We start from the raw sequence: 15,678 nt of genomic DNA, 5'->3' as shown, positions 1-15,678 counted from the left end.
AGGAACGCAAAGCTTTATTTTTTATAGGGTATTAGGTCGGTTTGGAATTGGGTACATACATAGGGTAAGTGTGTGTGTGTGTGTGTACGTGTGTGTGTGTGTTGTGGTATCGGCCTATTTTCTGTCCACACGCCAGGACAGAAGGGGGCGGTAATGCGCCTATTGTTGGATGCCGACAACAACAACAACAACAACAACAAAAAGGAAGAAGAAGAAGGAGACGAAGAAGAAGAAGAAGAAGAAGAAGAAGAAGAAGAAGAAGAAGAAGAAGAAGAGACGGGATTTTGCGACATTTCCGGTTGCTGCCTTTTCGTTTTACTTTACGACAGTTGTGACAAACCAGAAGTGTCAACCACTGGCTGCAGAGTTGTTTGGAAACACAGGTGATGCCTTTCATCTAAAGAGAAGCAGAAAACGAAATGACCTGAGATACGCCAACTTTACGACTGTCATAGAAGGACACGACGATAACCACGATGCGAGAAACAACAATACATTTTTGACAGCTTTCGTTCACAACGCTGGCGATCTAGCTAAGCTAACTAGCTAAGCGAAGCCAGTTTGTCAGCTTTCGACCTGGGGAACATGTTTTGAGTGCGAGCATTCCATGTGACGTCCTTGTACTCTAAACATAAGCACCCTGGGTGCAGTCTTCAGACGCCGACGCATAGCTGGGCTTCCATTATTTAAACGCACAATGTGGTTACAGCAAAGACTAAAGGGGCTACCGGGCTTGTTGTCAAGCAGCTGGGCGAGAAGACTCCTAATAGGACTACTGCTTTTTCTCATATTCTACTGGTACCTGGGAGCAGAGCACAGACTGAGGTTCTTTGGCGGTCCGGCCATGCCCGGAGGGGCGGCGGGACAGTGCCTATTGGCTGAAATCCACAGGTGGAACTCTCTGGTGGAGCGGGGAGAGGGGATATATAGCACACCTCAGGAACAACTAGATACACCCTTTGTATCAGGTAACGGACATATTCTGATTGACATTGACTCTAATAAACTGTGGGTAGCGTCGTCTTCACAGCCCGGCTCGGCTCCGGTCCACCAGACTGAATATTCACCGAGGGTCGGCATCCATCTGGAGGGGAAGCGGGCCGAGACTCAGGCTACCATGCTGTGGTTTCGTAAAGGAGCCGTTCTGTCGGTCCGCTGTGCCTCACCAGCCGCCCTGCAGTCATCTCGGGATTGTGTCACCATCAGAGAGGAGTTCATAGCACACAGAAGCAAACCCAACGTGTATCTCCAGAGAATCCATATAAACAACCCATCTGACCGGGCTGCAGCCATGGATGTTTCCTCTGAAAACCCCTCCTTTGGTAGCAAGTTCTCAACCAGTGTGGAGAAACTGGAGGACAGAGAGGTAGTGCTTTCCTCTGGTAGAGTGCCAGTGGAGAATAACCGGCTGGTGCTGGTGGTGGTGGTCACCAAGATGCTGAACAGCAGGATCCAGGTCGCTGCTAAATCGGATTATTCAGACAACATCCTATCAGTGGTGTGGACCTCAGAGCCCATTGAGTCCTCCAAGCTGGAGGAGACCTTCAGCATCCTCCGAGATGGAGCCAAAAAGGAGCTGGTGGAGCTGCTGAGGGCTGATGTGGACAAACTGGTTGTTGATCACCAGCAGGCCTGGATGGACCTCTTCATTTCAGGTAAGCTGAGGTTGTAGCAGCAACTGGCTCTGGGTTTGAAGAAAGTTGAATCCATTATTACCTACTACTATCTATACATGACAGACTGATGTGTGGAGAACATTGAAAAATCTAAAGCATTTCAGCACACACTAGAGAAGAATGGTTTATTAAACTGTCTAAAACATAGCATGAGCTGTGAAGGACATATGTTGTGTCGAGCCTCGAGGTAGGTTTTCACACTGGATAAACTCCAGTTACTTTGATCTATATTGATTGTAAAGGCATTCATATAACACTGTTTAGTTAGTTCACATATTGTAAAATGCAGTTGACTACTGTAAATATAAACTCTGTAGGAACTGATGGTAGATCATGTTCCTTCCTCAATGACTTACAGTCTGAAAATGTTCATATCCTCTCAATATGCCGCCAAATAGCGCAAAAGTAGACACAGGTACCTGGAGAATGTATACAAAACCAGCCTTATAGGACTATTGCTCAAATAAAATTATTTTCAATTTTCAATCAGAGAAAAAACTCTGGGAAAAAAAACTCAACTCTCAAATCATGCACCATCTGTATGACTTTCTATATGTAAAGATCAGTGTTTGGAAAATAAGAACAACAAAACTGACAAATGTGGAATAATTTTTGTTTTCAGACTTTTGCCCTTTCACATGCCCAAATCATTAGAGGGTAAAGATAATACTTTCGTTCTAGATTATCTGACAACATTACAGCTCTGTTTACGAATGACAGATGTAAAAAAAAAAAAAAAATCCCACATATACGAGGAATTTAAATATTGCTGTTGTTAGTTGCTGCCAGTGTGGCTTTGGGCAGGGCAGTATATTCATATTATATTAGTATAACAAGTGTTGTCTTTCGTTGTTTTAAAGGCTGCATTACAGTAAAGGGATGTCATTTTTCCTCCCAGAATGTTCTTCTTGTTCCAATAATTGCCTTTACCCATTCAGTCATTATGTGCACATTAGTGATGATTTATTGATCAAAAATTTCATTGTGGTCAGATTTTGTGAAAGTCAAAAATACTATCAGATACGATTCTTGCACCCAGTCCTACCATTTATGAAGCGCTCTGGAGGCGATTTCAAAATATAAAGATGTATATTGTGTGTGGCAAATTACATCCTAAAATTAAAGCTGCAAGCAGCGTTGGACGGGCCCTCGCAGTCCACGCACCTCTGAGCATGCTGCCATCAGGGCTTCTGCATGCAACGCCTTGCGATGAAGAAGCTGTTTCTTTATAATTTGGTGGCCTGCTCCCGCTGGTATTAAGTAATGTACACTGAAGTCAGAAAAAGTGCATGTACTGCTGCATGATTACCCGGACAAAGACTGAGTTGATGGTCCGCTTCTCGAGCTGACTGATGAAAATGTCCACGAGGCATAATGCAATGAAGCTGAAAGTATCATCATCCAGTAGCCGCACAAACCCACAAGCTTGCCACAGAGTGGCAGGCTCAAACTCCCCTGATGGTTTCAAAACACTGGATGATGTCACATTCGTGCTCAAACACAGTGTTCACAGCACAGCTGTGGAAGTTCAGAAAAGCTTTATTGCCGAGTACGATTTTACACATACGAGGAATTTGTTGTGGTGATGTTGGTGCATGCATCAAATAACTATTAAGTGAAAATATAACAAATTAACAATATAAACTATTTAAAGAATAGAAAATATAACAAATTAACAATATAAACTATATTAAAAAGTAGAAAATATAACTATACATTATAAATATATATACACAATCTGTTTTTTGGATAAAAGGATAAAAGGAGCAGACCAGCTGGCAGTGAAAAATTACAAGAAATGATGTGCAAATGAAAATGCGCAAATGAATAGGAAGTTCAAGCTGAGCGTTAATGTAACGCATAGAGTTATGGGGCTGTCAGTGTGACAGCAGAGTCAGTGGTAGAGGTGGAGTGTGAGGAGTGTCAGGGGGGATTCAGGCCTTGTTGATAAGGCTGACAGCAGACGGGAAGAAACTGTTCTTGTGGCGTGAGGTTTTGGTCCTGATGGACCGCAGCCTCCTGCCAGAGGGGAGTGTCTCAAAGATCTTACTGTGCTTGTTCTCGGGGGTCCGTGTGGGAGATCTTGAAAAAAATCCAGAGAATCCAGCCAGATCAGAGAAAAACTGATTAACTAATGGGGTGTGCTGAATGATGAAAGCTAAAAAGTAAGAGGGCGGAAATGGCTTTAAAAGGTGAACAGTTTCGAAAGAAATGTAATTTTTATCACCAAAACATTTATATATTGAGTAACAGGAGACACTGCTGAAATCTGTGATGTCATCTTTTATTTCTGGAGAGTGAAAAATGACGGCAGCAGAGTGAGAGATAAAACAAGTAATATCTCCTCTCCTCCAGAAACCTATGCTCAAAATTAACATTGTGCCTTATGGGGGAGCTGCTGGAGTGCTTATCGCTCTAGGACTTCTTACAGCCAAAAGTGTAAGTCCTACATCTGAAATAGGACCATCAGCTGAAAGCCAACAAGATGTCCTACATTTCTATGTATATACTGTCTATGTGAAGTAAAAGATGTGGGATCCAAATCAAGCTGGAGACAATTTTTTCTTCAGTTCTTCCAGCTGCTCTACACTCTACCGATGATGTCACGCACTCTAGCTCACGCAATACACACCCATTATAAAATCACAAGACGGCCTAAAAATCCTTAAAACCAAAACTGTGATGGTCTGAAAACCGTGAAAGATTTTTAGAAACTGAATACATGCCCAACAGTTCAAGGTCTTCTGTAGCTCAAAGCATGAAGCACAACAAGAGGTTGAAAGGCGATGAGTTTAGAAGAAGATTTTAAGATTTTCCCATTTACTTTCCATTCAAACTAATTAGACTGCGACCAAATCGTCACCTATTGGCCGATTTGCACCAAATTTTACACAAAGCCTCATCAGTCCATGGAACACAATTATCAACATTTACGTGATAATCAGACAGTATTTTGTTAAGATATACACGATCGTCTGCTTTCAACACAATATGCAGGAATTTGTTGTTTTAAATTTCGGGCGTTTTATGGACTATCAAAATTCTTTTGATAACTTTTTGTCAGGAGGGTCCACAGATGGTTCACGCAAAGTTTAGTGCAAATTGGTCAAATTGCCTAGGAGGAGTTCGAAAAAGTAGGTTTTGCATTTGTCGCGATTTTGCGAATGGAAAGTTAATGCAAAAGTGGGCGTGGCCTACACCAAATAATTCAGTTGAATTGAGGGAACATGTTGTTATAAGGTTTAACAATGTGTGTCACATTATGTGTGACTTATGGGCCAACAATGATTTCACGTGGAAAATAGCGGCACCTGCTGGTCATTTTTGGTATGTAAGTTGCGGGGGCTAGTCTATACCACCCCTATGAATTTCATTTCCATAAGTGTTATGGTGTGGGCACAGGGCCAAATATAAAATTAAACTGACACCACAGCGCCACCTAGTGGCTGATTGCTAAGTCCTTTGTCAGATATCCTCAAGAGGGCAGTGGCAAATGCCAAGTTTGGTGTCAATGCGCTCAACCGATGTGGAGATATAAACTATTAGAATTTAATGAGCGCCACCTTGTGGTCATCGCCTAAACTTTTGGAAACATCCTAAGGAACCCATGTCAAAGTACTATCTCAAGTTTCATGTCATTTGGACACACCATTGTGGAGATATCCAACACTTCCTGTTTGGCAGGAAATCTGCAGGAAGTTGTTATTTAATAACTTCAGTATTGTTTGGCCTATCAAAATTCTTTTAATAACTTTTCAGGAGGGTCCACAGTTTCAAGTTTCGATTTGCCAAGTTTCGTGCAAATCGGTGAAATTGCCTGGGACGAGTTCGAAAAAGTTCCCTGCTCGGGCCCTAAATATCCCAATATAATGTAAATTTCATGTCATCTAATGTGGTTGCCCCTTTGTTTACCTTTGGATTAAAGACTGTGCTTAAAAGCAGTTAAGTGCAGTAATTCATTGATCAGAACTAGCAGTTTGCTTTATCTCGGTTTAGGGCTGCACAATAAATCAAATTTTTAAAGTCATCGGATATGAACACACGCAATAACCACATCGCAAAAGACTGCCTGAAACGTGATGAATAAGAAAAATAATTTTATTTACACGCACCATGCGCTCTGTGGACTGGGCACCGGGAGCGTCAGGACGAAGCGAGACATCATGGAGAGAACATGCATGGGAGACTCTGCTTAGTGTTTAACGGAGGCCCGCAGCAGGGGGAGGTTCACCGGGGGGTTCAGGACAGAGGGAAGGAGCGTCTCGGTCTTGCTACCAGGTGGCTGGCCAGTGTTACAATGTTTCAAATGAATCAAGTACTCATCGGTCACAGGAGTCTTCAACAACGTAAAGTTGAATGGTGATATATTCCATTTGTTCTCTGATGTAAAAAGGTGCAGTAACTGTCGGCTCTGTCACACTGGGAAAACACCGTTTTCATTAACGTTATCATTAACGTTAGCAATATGCTCACATGCTTCATTGTAAGAGCGTTAATCACTGTGACTGTGCTACAACTGGTTTAATCAAAATGTCTGTTTATAAACTTTTGATAATGAAATGATCCGTTTAGCAGAGCAGGGGATGTCTGGTCACTCATTATTCTCCCAGTTTGTGTGTCAGAGGACTTAGGAAGGTAAACAACAAGCCTATCAAGTTATGGGAGATGATTAGGGTCAAAAAGGGTAATGTGATTAAATTGCATTAATCTAAATTTTTCTCTTAAGTTTAAGGTTTTCAAATTGATTGCCAGAACATTTATATTGACAGCCCTTGAATATTTAATTACTGCACTAGTCATAAAGTGCAGTAAAAATATATATATTTTTATTCTTAATAATGTAAAATAGGCCCTAGGGGCCTTTTAGAGGGTTATAGAATTATAAATAGGCCTACATTTTCCATTTCAGCCAAGAAATTTGGTAAGTTTGGCTAAAAGCTTAATATCAAGCTGATATGCACACTTCAATATTTGTTTATTTATCGCAACTTATATCATCATTGCAATATTTAACAGTGTTATCACACATCGCAGATTTTCCTCATATCGTGCACTGCCTTGAGTCAGTCTTAGTCTCTTTTAACCCCTCAGTTTCTTTACATTTTGAATGAGCTGTGCCTTCTTTTTTCCACCATATTTCTCCATCTCCCTTTGGTCTCCTCTCTCCCCATCCCGTCTTTCACCCTGTGAAAATATAAAAAGCCTGTTTCAAAAATCTGAAGGTACATGACCCACTAAACCTCTATAGTGTTATGATCAGCAATTATGAATGAACAGTATGTTATTTCTTGTGAGATTATGTGAGCTGTGGAGTTTGAACTCAAGCGAATTAAGTATCAAGGTACATAAAGGCAGGAAAATTGTTTATCAAGTGGGTGGTTTAAACAACATTAACGGGGCAAAATACAACTTCAGCATTACTTCAGGCCTCATAGTTAGCAATTGACTTTTGTGATATATTTGACAGAGAGCTACGTGAAGCAGTTGTTATCAGATAACATCCATCCTAACTAGAGCTGCAAGATATATTGTTTAAGCATCGTCATCGCAATGTACATGTGCCAATAGTCACACCAGAGCCTGCAATGTAGGAGGCAAATAAACTCATCTAATTTCAAGGGTACCTGACTCTCACTGTGCATGCAGACTCTGCATGCGCAGCGATCCATCAATCACATTAGTTTTTATTCAGTGTGCTGAGGCAGTTGCTGGTAACAACATTGAAAAATGAGCAACAGAGAAAATTGTGCTAAGGAAGACATGGTGCCAAAAAGAAAAGCAACGTCAGTTATCTGGAATTATTTCGGCTACAAGGAGGATGATATTGACCAAACAGGTGTTCTGTGTCGACAGTGCCTTGCATCTGTTGCGACAACAAGCGGTAACACAACTAATTTGTTCATTGATCATTTACGTGGTTATCACACAGCTCAGTATGACAAAAAGAGGTAAGATCAGTGCAGGTTAATTGTCCACAAGATAGCAGCAGTGCAGCATAACATAAAGTGCTATTCAGGTCATCTGATGAAAATTCCTGTATTTTTCATATCACAATATATATTGCAGGGTTAAGGGAAATCGTAATATCAGTTTTTTTCAATATCGTGCAGCCATACTCTGAACTCTGATTAAGTTGTTTACCCTGTGAGTGCACCATGTCTCCTGGGTTTCTCAGTGCCAAAATGACTTCAAACATTTAACGGGATGTTTAAGCATGGTGGGACAGTGTGTGTGCGATAAAGTAAGCACAGTGTATTGCTCTGGAAAAACTTGTATGTGGACTTCAGGTGAAAGGGTAAGTTAACCCAAAGATCTAAATTCAGTCATAAGCTTGTCACCACCACGCTGATTGGCTGAAGTTTTGTAATTCACAAAACATTTCTGGAAAAACAGTGTAAAAGAGCTTCAGAGAATACGTATGGTATTATCCAAGTCTCCAGATACCCCGAACTGATTCGAAAAGATGTCATTTACACCTTATCATTAAAGCTGATAACTTTATTGTAACTGTTAAGCTAAAGGCATTTACACACCTAGTCTGAGGTGGATGCACAAGCTCGACTGCATGCCAAGGGTGTTAATCACATATTTTTTAAAACGTGGTTTGGAATAACATTTGATTAGAAGGTAATCAATCTTTGCTAATACTCTGCAGAACAGAGGTTTGAAGTTGTGCTTCTATATCTTTGTTCAGGTGTTGAAATGAGGAAGATCACAGACTCCCACACACCATCGAGCCAGACGGTGAACACCACCCTCTACTACATCCTGTCCTCCTCCACAGCTCCCCTGTTGGATCGAAGGGTGAGCGGCGAGGAGCGCAGTCACCTTGAGTCCAGCCTCAATTACGCCGATCACTGCTTCAGCGGCCACGCCACCATGCACGCAGAGAACCTGTGGCCTGAGCGGGTGAGCAGCACTGCTCAGATCCTGCAGCTGTTCACATTGTGGACTCTGACTCTACAAAAGAGAGGCTGCAAAGTGTTGGTGGCAGCTGGAGCCCACGGCGCCATGCAGGGGATGGTGCTCAGCTTCGGCGGCCTCCAGTTCACAGAGAACCACCTACAGTTCCAGGCTGATCCAGACGTTCTGCACAACAGTTATTCTCTGAGAGGGATCCACTACAACCAGGACCTCATAAATCTAGCAGTGCTGCTGGATGTGGAGGGGAAGCCTTTTCTCCACGTGTCTGTGAAGCAGCAGGAGAAGCCAGTGAAGCTGTATGCCTGCGAGGCCGGCTGCCTTAACGAGCCAGTGGAGCTTACTTCAGAGTTCAAAGGTCATACCTTCCCTGTGATGGTGACGCAGCCCATCACACCACTGCTGTACATCTCCACAGACCTGCGCCACCTGCAGGACCTGCGCCACACCCTGCACCTTAAGGCCATCCTTGCTCACGAGGAGCACATGGCCAACCGCTACCCAGGCCTGCCTTTCCTGTTCTGGTTCAGTGTGGCCTCACTCATCACACTCTTCCACCTTTTCCTCTTCAAGCTAATATACAACGAGTACTGTGGCCCGGGTGCTAAACCCCTCTTCAGGAGCAAGGTATAAAACACAACTGGAGGCAAACAAACTACAAACTGATCTGCTCTGCTCTATTTTTTGTTTTGTTTTTTTTACTTGTGTGTCTGGTGGCAAAGATTTCCTCTCTATCGATGCTCTGTCTGTGGGCTGGTTTCTCAAATTTGACTTTTACCTTTTCTGTAAGTGAACTTCACGTGGTACATTTTCAGACTAGGTTGGCTTAATAGCCTTGCACAGCTCCCCTTTCCCATCTCACAAAAGTTAAAAACCTCCAGTGACAGTCAACAATGGTTTCAATACAGCTGTCCCTGAGTAATGAAAAGTCTGATCTCAGTTAAATCGACATTACAGTAGTCACTTTGGAGTCACAATTAACCATTTGGTCCGTGGCATCTTTTGTGGAATGAATTGATCACAGTGGAAGAAAAACAAGCACAAGAGTTATTCTTTTTTCTCAAAGGTAAAGGTTATTATTTTATTGTATTTATTAGGGATGTCATGATTTCAATTCTAAAATGAAAATCAGTTTGAAATCAGCTTTCAGTTTTTATCATTGAATATGAAGATAATGGGGTTTACTCAAGACAGATTTGAGAAATGGAACTCTGTAACAAACTGAAAAAAGCCACCAGAAGTCAAGCTGTCAAAAAATACATTGAATCTAACTGTGACCTTCTAAAAAGAAAAAAAATCTAAATCTAATGCATCGTGACATCCCTAGTATATATACACCGCTTACATTGTTCTGACTTGCGGCCAAAATACGTTGGACACGGATGCAGCACAACATGTGTGCAGCAGCATGCCCCAAAAGAATGCGTCACCAGCCATGAAAGCCATTTGTGTTGTTCATCTCTATTTTAACACAGATTGTCTATTTTTTTAGTACAGTCTGTTTAAAAATAATTCAAATAAATCTGTCATTGTACCAGAGGCAATGTGACACAGCAGAGCGACTTTGTGGACAATGGCACATCAAAACCAGTCAAATTGATGTCAAATTATGATCCTGTTGTTAAAATCTAGGTAATTAATTTTTAGGACCAGTAAATTTAGCCTACGCTTCCAAACTCTGCATAAACGAGAGAGACTACAAGACAGACTCTGTGTAACAAGTAGAAACCCCCACTCTGAACTGCCTACTTGGGCATAGTGTCTGTGCCCTATATATTTTCACTCTGAGCATCCTCAAAGGAACTGTTCAGCCACATGCTGATGGAAAGTTGGATGAATTTGGTGGTCCACATAACATTTCTGGAACTTCACAGCAGAACAGTGGTGCAGCAATCTCCTAAACAACTCAAGTGGATAGGTGCCTGTTTTAAAATGAAAAAAACAACAAAAATGAACACGAGACTTCTCCCAACTTTACATCCATATAGGGGCGAGTAAATCGACTAAATTACCATTATCGGGGACTGTACCAGTGTTTTTGCATTCATAAGAAATCACATCTTTTTTTTTGTAAAGGAATATTTTCCAGTGTAATAGGTTTTTGGGTTTCTTTTCTTTTTGTGTGTATTTCTTCAAAGAAGCCAATAGTTTTCATTCATTTCATGGAAGGGTAAAAGTTTGTTTACAGAGACTTGTTTGAGTTGTATCAATCGGTTACAATGGACATCATGTCTGCTTTATTTTTTGTAATGTTTATGTAATTGTTCTTTAGTAAACTGTCAGCCTGTTCAGTTCATGCCACTCTCACAACATTTAAAGATACCCTGTGGAATTTTTGACCACTAGCAACGCTATGGAGCAGTGTTTCTTGAGTGGCGCTCTGATGTGTTTGAATCTGGTGCTCACACATTAAGAGGTGATACAACACATCCCTGCTGATTGTGGTTTCTCACTGCTCCACTGATTAAAAGTAGGTGGTGGTGATGCACCAGAAAACACAGTAATAATGTCACAACGACTAGTAGAAAAGAGAATGTTGGCCAATGTACACAGACAAACATTAATATAAATAATTGGAATCTCCACATTTTTAAAACATTGGTTTTGCGATGTGTTATAAGAAATGCAGTGGTTTTAAACATACTAGTTAGACTTCCAAGAATCATATAATGTGAACAGAACTTTTCTTGTTAACAAGAGGCTTCTGCAGGCTACCTTTTAACTTTGACAAAAATAAGAGAGGCTTAAAGGTACACTGAGATTTATAACCAAACTCAAACAAGTTTTTAGCGAGTGAAGTTTTTAGTGAGTGGAGTTTTATACTCTAACTGAAATATTGGAAACCATTGACTCCTAGGGGTACGAAAAACAAAATCCAGAAACCTAAAAAACCTAAACATCACATGAATGGGATCTGTAAATGATCCATATGTTGGTGTTACTCTTTAAAAAGACTCTTTAAGATACTCTTTATTACAGCTTGAATTTGATTTTCATTGCTCTGGTCATCATGGTCATCTGTAATATCAGTTATAATAACATTGTGCTGTCAACAAGTTGATTGCTGAAACCTGGCGGAAAAACAAAGGCACACAGTAAACAGTAGCTCAGCTGTCTGCTCATATTTTTTGTTTATAGAGCTATGAAAGATAAAACCCAAGTTAGAATAAATCATACATTTCCTTTAAGTAAAATGATTGTCAGGGGTCAACCTAAAGCTAAATTCTCCTCTGGATGACAGAAGCCTAAATTAGAACTCTGTGTAGTAAGGTGGTGCTGTAAGTCCATCACATTGTCATTTAAATGGCTACAAATAGAGGTGCGGACCACTGGAAACTTTGAGAAGACTGAGCTGCAGGTTACATGTTTTGTCTCTGATCAGCAGGGACACTGTGCTCACTTTGCCAGAAGTCTTTACTGCCTTTCCTTTTTTCCTCTGCATTTTGATGATGTTTTATATTGAATTACTCAATTAAATTAACAAGAAGTCTATGGGTTGGCTTTGGCTCTTTACTACTGACCTGTCAAACCTTGCTGGGCCTCAATCACAAATCTCCCATCCTCATCAGAGAACTGCTAACTGTCTCTATCTTTCCATTTCTCCCTGGAGTCTGTGTGTATGGGTGGGTGGTGGCAGACAGTTTCCCAGTCATTCTAATCCTCCCCTCTGACTTCACTAGGTCGCCGTGAAAGGTGAGGAGCGCTGCTGTGACACCGGGAATGCTGCTTGAACACTACAGTGCTATGCGCACATTCAACACGTAGTGGTTCTGCTTGAGCTTTGGCAGCATGAGAGATATTAACATGGGTGTGTTGGTGCTGAATGACATCACCCACAGATCTGCTGTGAAAATTGTAACGGCATGTAGGTAAAAACTGGACATCTACGTTGCTTTAAAACCAGAGATCTGGAACGATGATTGTTAATCATCATGATATCACGATGATGATTGCTGTCATCCTTGATTAATTAAAATGTCAGAATGGCCATGACAATTTCCAAAGTTTACATGTTTATATGTCTTTTGTTTTGTCTGACCAACAGTCCAAAAGTACCAGGATGAATGTACCAGTTGTATTTTTAAAAAGAATATGTGTAGAATATATGTAGAATATTAAGACTACAACATTTTAAAGGAACTGTTCATCCAGAAATGAACATTCAGTCATTTTATATTTAACCGCATGCAGACTACAAGTTCTGTAGTCCATGAAACAGTTCTGGAGCATCAAAGCAGAATGGCATTGCAGCTTCCTTCTACACAACTAAGGTAAATGGGGACTTGATTGAAAAATGTAAAAAACAACCAAGGAAAAACATGAAATGGCTCCATACAACTCAGAGATCTAAAATTGATCTGAAAAGACATTATTACACTTTTTTTAAAGCCAAAATCATACCTAAGCTAAAAGCATATTTAGTGTGTTTTTACTGGAAAACAAAATTATGCCAGATGAGCTGTACAACCGTGCCCAAAATGATGTTACAGATACACAGCCTGGTCGTGTTGCATCTCCAAACAGAACACTTCAATCTAACCCCAACTTCCAAAAACTGAGTCAAAACCTGTTAACTGTGAAGAGTAGAAATAGTTGTTGGCGTAACTTGTTGCACCCAACAAGACTAACAGTCTACAGCCATGGTAGGAACTCTGTCAGCGTGCAAACAGTGATAGCATTAACATGATGATATTTAGCAGGTGATGTTTACCGTGCTGACCACTTAGTGCAGCATGCTTGTATGATCACATTTGCTAATTTAGAGCAGTCAAAGTCAGTGAATATCTGTACAATATTTCATGGTTTTATTGAAGAGATATTTAAATCTGGACTGGTGTTGGACTGACCTGTGACAGTGTGACAACAATTACAACAGGACAGAAGATAACACAACACAAAACCTGTGTTGACAAGACAAGACCTCAAGCTGTTGAACTGGTCTCCACCTGTGGGATGTAACAGAACATTTCAGATCTAGGGATGCCCCACCTGGCAACCCACAGGACAGAAATGATCCACTGCTGACACCTTGGTGCCAGAAACTACAGGACATCCCAAGGTGTGTCCATGCCTCCATAGTGGGGCATCCATGGATTGGACTTGTTAAAGCTTCTCAAGGCATCCTTGCACCTTGAGCTCTTTGTCATGTTCCTTTGGCCATTCTTGAGTAGTTTTTGCGATGTGGCAGTGCGCATTGTCTTGCTGGTAGGGCCACTGCTGTTGTGGAGTGCATTTACCAAGATGGGGTAAACTTGGTCTGCATTAGTATTTGGGTGGGTGATCCACATCCACATGAATGCCAGGGACCAAGGTTTCCTGGAAATGGTGACTTCCATGGCTATGGGTCTGTTTGTTTGTGCAGAGACAGCAGTCAAAACAAGGGCAGTCAGATAATTCATAAACGAACCAAAACTTAGTCCAAAGAGAAAACAAAGACAAGCAAAACATTTATGACTACACCCTATGTTTTAAACATCCATCAGTTCAGTTAACTTCCTGCTTCTACTTTGACCATATATGAAGGTGTGATGTGCAATGAGTTCACTTTTTCTTTTTGTTCACCTCCAAACAAAAGTGTTCTAATATGTTGGTTCATAAAGGTGAGCTATGTAGTTTTGGGGAAGAAATATTAGTGAGAAGACTTGGTTGATTTTTTTCTGCCTAAAACAATCTCAATAATCAAACTCTCTTTGTTTTCATGACTGAAACTCTCGCCAAAAAGCAACCTTGGCTTTATTTGTGGATGTATGAGTCAAACCTTCGTGTAAATGCATATTTACGACGTTATTTTCAAAACACTAAGAAGGCTCAACACAACATGAAACTCTGCTCGTAGTATCACCAGGGTTTCTACACATGAACATGAGCATTGAGAACACTGTTGTGTACACAGAGTTTACTAAAAATAAGGTTTTTGAACAACTCACGTTAGCTGCTGCATCTCCAGCATGCTGACGTCTCGGCAGACAAAAAGGGTTGATTCCTGAGTGCGACCTAACAGGTAGGAGAGTAATGGTGGACCTCCCATCGACACTTTCACCATTGGAACCATTTCTGTGAGAACTATGAGAATGTTATCATAACAGATGGTGCCGATGGCCAGAGCTCCCAAAATTAGATTCAAGATTAATTTGTCATAATAAAAGACAAGCTATACAATGATTCTAATGAATAAATAATAATCAAGACACAATGTGCTATTGATGGTGGAGTGTTGAGGATGAGTTCAGGAGTCTCACAGCATAAGGAAAGAAGATGCTCTATAGTCTGGTGCTTTGGCAGTGGATACCTCTGTATCTGTCGTCAGACAGCAGCAGAGTGAAGAGAGTGCAGCTGGACGAGTTGTGAAAATCAAGTTCCAAGATAAACTGCTGTGCTCTGTAGGAGCATGTTGCACTTGTGGAAAAACCCTAATCAGTACCATCAGATGTCACAGTGGGTATCTAGCGCTCAGTGTATTTAAAAAAATAACAGCTGGTATGTCATTGACAGGGGCGGGGCCAGGTTTTTTTTTTTTTACTCTTTAAGTTGTGACATGCTTATTTGCTAAATACTAGTACTTTCAAAGGCACAGTGGGGACTCAGGTAGGAGGCCCAGTGTACCTTTAAAACACAACACTTTTACTCAACTGTTCACTGTGTCCACTGTGAACTCATCTTAATTTGTGTAAGGTTTTCATATAAGACAGCATATTTAATTAACATACTGATTCATACATTTCTGATTCAGCATTTTTGAGGATTGTTCATCTCTTTGATTTTCTGTTTGGGGGAGTTATTGGATTTTTTTTTTACTTCATGTAAACTACTGTGTGCCTTTAATGAAGAAAAAGTTAATTTATTGATCTTATGGCTATAACTATTATCGGCTTGGATTGTACTTGAATGGTTTAAAATCATATACAACTGTAGTAAAACATTTTCGTTTTGGGGGAATAAATCACTGATTTATTATGGAGTGAAAAAGGGTCTGATAATTTGTTCCATATATTTTTTTTATTATTATTTATACTGTTTTACTTTGTTTATAAGTGGTGGACCCTACCACCTTTCTAGTTTCAAACAGTGATCTGGGGATGTC

At 40.8% G+C, this 15,678-nt stretch overlaps 1 protein-coding gene across 1 annotated transcript; it reads left to right on the top strand.

Annotated features, from left to right (window-relative positions):
• Positions 1–238: 238 nt before the first annotated feature.
• kiaa2013 (KIAA2013 ortholog) lies at positions 239–14,328 on the top strand. The gene is made up of 3 exons (XM_037104274.1): positions 239–1,655; positions 8,371–9,224; positions 12,278–14,328. Exons 1-3 carry the CDS (start codon positions 698–700, stop codon positions 12,326–12,328), a joined length of 1,863 nt encoding a protein of 620 aa, XP_036960169.1. The 5' UTR covers positions 239–697; the 3' UTR covers positions 12,329–14,328.
• Positions 14,329–15,678: the final 1,350 nt, after the last annotated feature.

This window comes from Acanthopagrus latus, chromosome 7, assembly GCF_904848185.1.
Source record: "Acanthopagrus latus isolate v.2019 chromosome 7, fAcaLat1.1, whole genome shotgun sequence".
In the NCBI taxonomy this organism is placed as follows: Eukaryota; Metazoa; Chordata; class Actinopteri; order Spariformes; family Sparidae; genus Acanthopagrus; species Acanthopagrus latus.
Note: the sequence above shows the minus strand (reverse complement) of the source record. Positions and strands in the feature narration are given on the sequence as shown.